Here is a 9,496-nt window from a genome sequence, read left to right on the forward strand (position 1 = left end):
ATCCTTTAATAATTCATATACAGTAATCTTATGTCCTGCATTTATATCCATAAAACCCCAATTTGATGAAATTCTGTACGGGATATGAGATTCAGAGGGCTAGGTTGGGAGAATAGGGAGATCTCTCAGGAGAAATCCAAACTGAAGTGTTTCATTGGTGGATAATTTGGTGTGATAAATAGGTCAGTTTCTCCAGTAAACAATGTATTTCACTCTCTCTGTCTCTGTCTCTCTCACTGTCTCTTCAAACAGGTGGATCAGTGAGATGCCAGCCACACAACCTCGCCTGGTCATACAGGACTAAATCCAGGCCTATAGTACACCTAGGATGTGTCTCAAATGGCATCCTACTCCCTATACAGTGCATAATATACGGTAGATCAGGGCTATTCAACTCCTACCCTTCAAGGGCCGGAGCCTGCTGTTTCTCTGTTCTACCTGATAATTAATTGCAGCCACCTGGTGTTCCAGGTCTAAATCCCTGATTAGAGGGGAACAATGAAAAAAATGCAGTGTAATTGGCTTCGAGGTCCAGAGTTGAGTTTGAGGGCAGTAGATGGTACATTATACAAGAAATCATATTTTTTATTTATATATATATTTTCCAATAAATTAACTGTGAAAATGGGACAACCCCGCTGCATTTGAGTAACCTATAATGCATGTTTTTAAGTTATTCTCATCACACATGTTCTGATTCTGCTGTGCTCTGCAGGAAACGGGTAAAGGTAAATGGATAATATTTCCTCTTCTACCCATTTTTGTTATTTCAATCAACACATATGTTTCTTCACACTTGTAAAATGATTGCAGCAGAATTGCTTTTATAAATAAAATTGCATTATCATAATAAAAGCCTATGCTGCTTGAGAGAAAGACAAACATCTTAGATCTCCATGGTATCACTGTGCATTCCATTATTATTTTAATTTGACATGGGAAAGGGAAAATATGGAGAGAGAAATCCAAAGACAAAGAGGGAGAGAGGGAAAGACCGATTGAGGGAGAGCGATTGGGAGATGAGTGGGAGACGAAAAGAGGGAAATGAGGGGAGAGGGAGACAAAGAAAGGCAGAGAGTGACAAGATGAGAGATTATTGAAGTTGTTTTACAGAATGGAGAGTTGTGATTGAGCTGATAAAGGAAGTAATAATAACCGTTAATAAAATTAGAATAGAAAAAGGTCAGACTCCATATCTGGAGAAGGTCATTGAGAAAAGCTGTATTAAACCTCTCTCTAGTCTCACTGATGAGCCTCTATTGACACACACACACCACACACATGCTCTCATACTGACGCACCACAATTAGAGCTGAGAGCAAGCATTCTGCTGCTTTTTTCCCTTTTACAGAGACCGAGCCAAATATCATCCTCCAATTAAGGAGATAGGATTTAAAAACAGCATTCCTCCTATCCAGCTGACTGCTGTAACAGTACAGCCCATACAGTAGCTCCAGTACACCCTTTACCTTAGATGGTCTACAGTACCGAGCAGAGGGCTTTTTGTTGGTTTCAAGTTTTATTGTTGAGTACACAAGTACAGTGAAATGTCTTTCTTGCAAGCTCTTTCTCAACAATGCAGTAATCAATATCAGTAGTAAAAATATTATAGTTAAGCAATAAGGCAGGAGGGGTGTGGTACAGTATATGGCCAATATACCACAGCAAAGGGCTGTTCTTATGCACTACGCAATGTGCAGTGCCTGTATACAGCCATTAGCCGTGGTATATTGGCCATATACCACAAAACCCTGAGGTGCCTTATTGCTATTATAAACTGATTACCAATGTAATTAAAACAGTAAAAAAAATATCTTTGGTCATACATGTGGTATACCACGGCTTTCAGCCAATCAGCATTCAGGACTCAAACCACCCAGTTTATAATATAAAATAAGTAAAGTAGAACAAAAACACATTAGAAATTGATGGAAGAACACGAGAAAGTAAGTAAGCTACAGTATACAGGGTCAGTGCCTGTACCATTTACGATGTGCTGGGATACTGGATTGGTAGGGGTAAATTGACTAGGCATCAGGACATATGATAAACAGAGTAGCAGCACTGTATATGATGATTGTGTGTGAGTAGAGTCAGTATGAAAGTATGTGCGTGTTATGGGTGTGTGAGCAAAATAAGTGTGTAAGTGTCTGTGTTGGAGTGTCAGTGTGTATAAGTGAGTGTGTATAGTCCTGTGAGTGTGCACAGAGTCAGTGCAAAAATTTAAATTAAACAAAAGGGTCAATGCAGATAGTTTGTGTAGCCATTTTGTTAGCTATTTAGTCTTATGGCTTGGGAATAGAAGTTGTTCGGGAGCCTTTTGGTGTCAGACTTGGTGCTCCGGTACCCGCTTGCCATGCGTAAGCAGAGAAAACAGTCTATGGCTTGTGTGGCTGGAGTCTTTAACATTTGTCCGGGTGTTCCTTCCACACTGCCTGATATAAAGGTCCTTGGCAGGGAGCTCGGCCACACCACCCCCTGTTGCTCCATGCGATCAAGGGCGGTGCAGTTGCCATACCAAGCGCTGATGCAGCCAGTCAAGATGTTCTCAAAGGTGCAGCTGTAGAACTTTTTAAGGATTTGAGGGCCCATGCCAAATCTTTTCAACCTCCTGAGGGGCTCCCAACTGTATGCGTGTGTGGACCATTTTAAGTCATTACCTACTGGGCACAAACTGGTTGAATCAATGTTGTTTCCACGTCCTTTCATTGAAATTACATTGAACCAAAGTGGAATAGATGTTGAATTGACGTTTGTGCCCAGTGGGTAGTAATTTGGACACCGAGGAACTTGAAGCTCTCGACCCGTTCCACTTCGGCCTCGTCGATATGTTGTCTCTTTATAGCTGTGGTATGACAATGTTTTAATTTCCTGTCACATGCCTTCTAGAGCGGGGAGCCCTTTCATCTCTTGAGAAACTATTTCAAAATCAACTGCAGTATCATGTACATATTGAATTACTAAAGGGATTTTGTTGTTAACGCTACAGATGATCTATGCATTTTAACATCAATTTGCAGCCGTATCCCTGCACTTGTTTTATTGACAATATAAGTAGAGTATTATGTAGTTTATCAGTACATCAGCAGACCCATTACTCATTTAATTGTCATTCATTGTGTTCTAGGTCTAACCAGACCTTATCACGGAGGTAGTTATGGTACCAGAAAACAATGAAAACAATTCAAGGATGTATTTTGAGGACAGAAAACGCTGAGCGTCAGTACATTTAGTTGCTAGGCTTTTAATGCTCTCTTTGTGCTGCTCTTCTAAAATTGAGTTTGACAGCAGTCAACAAAGGAATAACTCCTTCCTAAGATGCTTTTCCCCCAATCACTTACCTGAACACAAAAGATCTTCAGCTAGCCCTGTAAAGGCAATGGCCCATGATATTTCGAAACCAAACAACCCCAAGGTTTTTATTTGAACTTCACATTATTTTTGTTGGAAGCACAAAAACATGTAATAATTGACATCTCCTGCTGCAACGCCAGCCAGTCAACATTACTGTGCTTGATGCAGTAAAAAGCTAGCCTAGGGGTACTTGATATTGTCCAATCCTTGCTGAGCCAGTGAAGGGTCTTGTTTGGTCATTGCCCGTTGTTTTCTCCCTCTCACTCTGTAACGTTAATGGTCCACACGCTCAGACACACACACACACACCACACACAGGGAGCTGTGGCTTTGCCAAATCCGCACCACTTGGAAGCAGTGTGAATACAGAACAGTGAGACTGCTGCATATGGACACCACGTACAGAACACAGACACTCCAGCCAGGTCGCTCAAGATCCACTGCAAAATTCGACGTCTGTCCAGGTAAGCAGGACATCGGAAGATTACTTCAAAACCGGCCCCTACAGGCAATGGTGAGCACTATTACCATCAAGCTGCGAGCTCTGGCACCGAGGGTTGTGTGTACAATCCTAGTGCTAGAATTAATGCCTAAACTTAACAGTGCAGTTGCTTTGTTTTAACCCTAACCCAAACCATAACGCCCTAGAGTCAACTGATGCACCAGTGCATTAATCTAAGTAACATAAAAGAATCCCCATCAAAATCCATCAGTTTATGCTATCTGTTTTTTTGCTTTGGATGTGTCTCGATCCACCATGTCCGCCGATGTCCCATGGATCAACAGTAACAGCGGAGAGAGCCCGTCAAAGAGATCATAATGCCACAGTGTGTGTGGGTGAGTGCGCGTGTTGAGACCCCCACCCCATTCACAGCTTAGAATTGTATTAACCCTTCATTCAGAATGAATGCCTAAACTTAATTTAACTTCGAAATTTGACATTTATGGACAAACGTCAGATTCTTCAGTGAGACTGTGAGAACTTGTTGCACACACAGATATGTGTATGCTCAAATATTTTAAGAGATGACCTTACACTACAGCAACAGTCATGTGGAAGCTTGAAGTCAATTAATAACAGGGATGTTTACTAAGGGGATTTTTTTTTGTTCATCTCAGCTCTCACGTAGCCCTGTTATGAGGGATGCTCCGGTGGCTCAACAGTAACGCCGGAGAGAGAGCCAGTCAGGGAGCTCATAATAACAGAGTGTGTGTGTGTGTGTGTGTGTGTGTGTGTGTGTGTGTGTGTGTGTGTGTGTGTGTGTGTGTGTGTGTGTGTGTGTGTGTGTGTGGAGACCTCATTACACCTCGGCAGACTAGAAGACTGACTGCAGAATGTTTTCTGGCCCTTGAGCCCCGAGGAACTGATAAACAGATGATAGTCCAAGATAATGAGTAATAGAAGATGTCACTAATGGTCCTATTGTTATAGATCTTCCAGTCTGTGTTTAAAAAAATAATCCAATCTCACAGATTATTTCTCCCAGCAATGTCTGCTCATCTGTACAGAAGGAATCGTTATTTCCAATTGGCTCTTCTTATTACCTGCTGAGATCAATACATACCAGTCCAGTAGCATGGTCGAATGGTCAGTGAGTTTCCCTCCACCAGTTACTCCCTGACTCAATGGTGCCGTCCCTAAAGACACCCTATTCCGTAGAGTGCCCACAGGGCTCTGTTCAAAAGTAGTGCTCTGTTTAGGGAATAGGGTGCCATTTGGGACACATCCAAAGTGTTCATTAATGACTCTGATGCCTCAGCTGACCAATGCAGTTGGAAAGAGTCTTGAGGAAATTGAAAATAACTTACTCTTAGCTTGGCTAAAAATGTTTGTTGTGTTGCAGGTTAAGTGTGTGTATAGTGATCATAAAGCACAGGTTTGTCTGAGTAACTGCACCATCACTCACCTCTTTGTCATTCTTACACTCCAGTGCTAAAGCTATAAAGTGTGGTCCATGTACGGTGCTATTTCACCCAAATATAATCAGATGATATTGTTCAACGTACTCACCGTACTGTAACACGTTAATTCAGTTTGTGTGTGAGTGTGTGTGTGTGTGGGTATATGCATGTGTGAGAAAGGGAGAGTGAGAGAGAAAGAGATGGGCAGATTCCCTCAACATCAACCATCCCATGTGACATGCGATCATTCTTTGGCATGATGTTCCTCAGCCGTCTGTCAGGAAGACTAAATGAGAGTAGACATGCCTGTGGAACTCTTACTGATGTGTAGTCTGACATGTGTTCTCAAACAGACTGGGGCCCAAAGGCTGCTCTCTACTTTCAAAACCCCAGTCTGATGCCTCCCTCCTCACAGAAGCCAAGTTTAAACCTGGGGCTAATATAAGTCCTTTTTACTGATCTTATCTATATTCTGATTGTGCCCACATTGTAGCCATTACACCAACACGTGGTAGTAAAATGTGTCTCTTATCTGTCCACCATGTCTGCATTGTGGCCAGATATCCTGGTCCCTCTCTGTATGCAAATTATTTGACAGATTATTTACAAATAATATTTATTTATTTATGTATTTATTTTAAGACACATATTGATGCCGTAAGTCAATGGAGTCACCTCTCACTGTCCAGATCTGTCTACACATCACAACGCGTCCTTTAATCGTCTACATCTGTATAAGAATTTGGGCACAATCAGGATGTGGACAAGATCAGGACGAAGGATGCATGTTAGAACCAAGTATACACGGAACTAAACACAGCAACTCCTGCTATAGCCAGCCAGTAAAGACAGCTTGTCTTCTTTTCCTGTGGAAGAAGAATCTTTAGAAGAATATAAGAAGTGGTCATCCCTTTAGACAGCCAGTCCTTGCCCTGCCCGACCTAACAATAAAACATAATTGTTTTTAAGCAAACTGCTCTTGTCCTTACAAGAGCTGCTGCATACCTTCTCATCTTCACTGACCTCCCACAACACACCAGCTCAGATAAAAAGAAAAAATAGAAACATCCTCTCACTGTCAACTGCGTTTATTTTCAGCAAACTTAACATGTGTAAATATTTGAATGAACATAAGATTCAACAACTGAGACATGTACTGAACAACTTCCATAGACATGTGACTAACAGAAATGGAATAATGAGTTTTTTTCACTCTGGTTGTACACTTCCTGACGTGCCGCCCCCAGGTGGTAAGGTTAGGTAACAACACATTCACCACGCTGATCCTCAGGGGTGCGTGCTCAGTCCCCTCCTGTACTCCCTGTTCACTCATGACTGCACGGCCAGGCACGACTCAAACACCATCATTAAGTTTGCCGATGACACAACAGTGGTAGGCCTGATCACCGACAACGACGAGACAGCCTATAGGGAGGAGGTCAGAGACCTGACCATGTGGTGCAAGGACAACAACCTATCCCTCAACGTGATCAAGACAAAGGAGATGATTGTGGACTACAGGAAAAGGAGGACTGAGATTGCACCCATTCTCATCGACGGGGCTGTAGTTGAGCAGGTTGAGAGCTTCAAGTTCCTTGGCGTCCACATCCGCAACAAACTAACATGGTCCAAGCACACCAAGACAGTCGTGAAGAGGGTACGACAAAACCTATTCCCCTCAGGAGACTGAAAAGATTTGGAATGGGTCCTCAGATCCTCAAAAGGTTCTACAGCTGCACCATCGAGAGCATCCTGCCTGGTTGCATCACTGCCTGGTATGGCAACTGCCCGGCCTCCGACCGCAAGGCACTACAGAGGGTAGTGCGTACGGCCCAGTACATCACTGGTGCCAAGCTTCCTGCCATCCAGGACCTCTATACCAGGCGGTGTCAGAGGAAGGCCCTAAAAATTGTCTAAGACTACAGCCACCCAAGTCATAGACTGTTCTCTCAGCTACCTCAATGCAAGCGATACTGGAGCGCCAAGTCTAGGTCCAATAGGCTTCTAAACAGCTTCTACCCCCAAGCCATAAGACTCCTGAACATCTAATCAAATGGCTACCACAGACTATTTGCATTGCCCCCCCTCCCCCCATTTTTTACGCTGCTGCTACTCTCTGTTATTATCTATGCATAGTCACTTTAATAACTCTACCTACATGTACATATTACTTAAATTACCTCGACTAACCGGTTCCCCCGCACATTGACTCTGTGCCGGTACCCTCTGTATATAGCCTCGCTATTGTTATTTTACTGCTGCTCTTTAATTATTTCTTACTTTTATTTCTTAATTTTTGTAGGTATTTTTCTTAAAACTTCATTGTTGGTTAAGGGCTTGTAAGTCAGCATTTCACTGTAAGGTCTACTACACCTGTTGTATTCGGCGGATGTGACTAACATTTTATTTGATTAAGCTAGTATTTTACTGTAAAAGTAGGTACAGAAAAGGGCATTAAAGTGGCATTGTGTTTCTGGACAAAATATGTTCATGAACAAAATACAAAACATGTAATGCTCATTTATAGATATGAAAATTAAGCTTACCTGACAACACGCATTAGACTAGCAACCATCAAGCTGGTATTGTCCTGTGACTGAACACTCGGAATAATGTAAATCAAATTCATGTAAATGTAACCACAGAAAAGGGCTTTGTGAATGTCCATGGATAAAATACAAAACATGTAATTATAATTTATAGAGAGAATATGAGATATGAGAATTAAACATTGCTCTGTGGTCTTGTTTGTTATCTCATGTATGGGGCTAATGCTAATCATAGGATATATCTGAAAGTGGACATCATCCTGTAATCAGTGGTCACATGTAAGGGGCACCATTGTGTGTGAGTGCTCTCACAGTCAGAAGAGGTGAGTGGGCACAATACATATTCACTGTGATGTGATTGCTATATAATTAGGCTTCTTTAATTATTGCACTAAACAAAGTTCAAATGGCTCTAATAGCACAACCTTGCCGGTATGATAATTATCTGGTTTGTTAATGCGCCAATGTGCCCATGCAACCGGCATACACTCCATACCCCACAAGACATGCCACCAGGGGTCTCTTCACAGTCCTCAACTCCAAAACGGCAACGCACAGTATTAAACAGAGCCGTGATCACATGGAACCTTCAAAAAACGGATCGGAGGTGACTGTGAGGGGATACATACAAACACACGCACACACAGGCGCACTCTAACACAGAAATGTGTTGGGTGGTGTATTGTTTGTTTTCTTTTTTTGTTGTATTTTTGGTATATCGTTGTCCTTACAATTTGTGTGATGGTCCTTGTCTGTCAGTGTATCAGTGTTTTGTTACTTGTCATGTTTTGTGTTTTTTTGGTGGACCCCAGGAAGAGTAGCTGCTGCTTCCACAAAAGCTATTGGGGATCCTAATAAACACTTTTTTTTTTAAATCCCACCACATTTTACTCAACCCTTCATGTCTCATGTTAATTCAGGAGCAGTCACTTCTGCAATCAGAGAAAGCAGATTGGATCAGTCATTGGACTATGGTGTCGTTGGTGGATAAAATATAACTCTCATTCGAGGAGGGTTCTATCTTCCCATGGTTATTCATGTATTTGATTGAACGAGAACTCACGCCATTTTGACCAAAATGGCTATTTTGTAAATGATTAATCTTATGTAGATTTGGAGTGCTCAATAATGTAGGCCTAGCAGTCTGATCTGTCAACACTGCTGCAGTTGACACATGTCGAACCACATGGGGCTGATTCAAACTGAAGGGGATGTTAGACTGTGCTGCTAGGCATTAATCATATACAAGTAGCTCATACACCACAGCTCCACAACCCTTTGACAACGCATGTGTGTTGCATATATATAGTATATCACATTGACCAGCTATATTTACAGCTACTGCACTATGTAACCATCCGTATGTAAATTCCTTGGGCCCTGTTTTCATGATCTTCTGTTCATCAAATGGAAAATGCTAAATAGTTGCATGTGAGCAATGGGCCAGAACAGCACTAAAATAGAGATTTGTCCTCCACAGAAAATGCACCGCACATACTTAGCGAAATATATGCAAAAAAGGGTAATAATGAATTTGGTACATAGTTTCAGTAGATTATTTACCAAAAAGAGAAGGTTATGAGGGTAGGCGCAAATGAGGCAAGGAATTTAATTCCCTAGGCTAGTGTATGTAATATCAATGAAACTTATCAAGGCTCACACAAGGTGATGACATTTGCAATATGATACAA

The 9,496-nt window shown here is 41.8% G+C and overlaps 1 protein-coding gene across 3 annotated transcripts in view; it reads left to right on the plus strand.

The window, feature by feature from the left end:
* zgc:174356 (proton-coupled folate transporter) overlaps positions 1–882 on the plus strand; it is a 56,096-nt gene extending 55,214 nt beyond the window's left edge. For all 3 annotated transcript variants that reach the window (XM_045717243.2, XM_045717223.2, XM_014193391.3), the window contains one exon: positions 253–882. In XM_045717243.2, coding sequence (XP_045573199.1) covers positions 253–304 — 52 coding nt within the window. In that variant the 3' untranslated portion in view covers positions 305–882. The remainder of the gene's footprint in view (positions 1–252) is intronic.
* Positions 883–9,496: the final 8,614 nt, after the last annotated feature.

The sequence above is a fragment of the Salmo salar genome, chromosome 01 (genome assembly GCF_965601325.2).
Source record: "Salmo salar chromosome 01, fSalSal1, whole genome shotgun sequence".
Classification (NCBI taxonomy): Eukaryota; Metazoa; Chordata; class Actinopteri; order Salmoniformes; family Salmonidae; genus Salmo; species Salmo salar.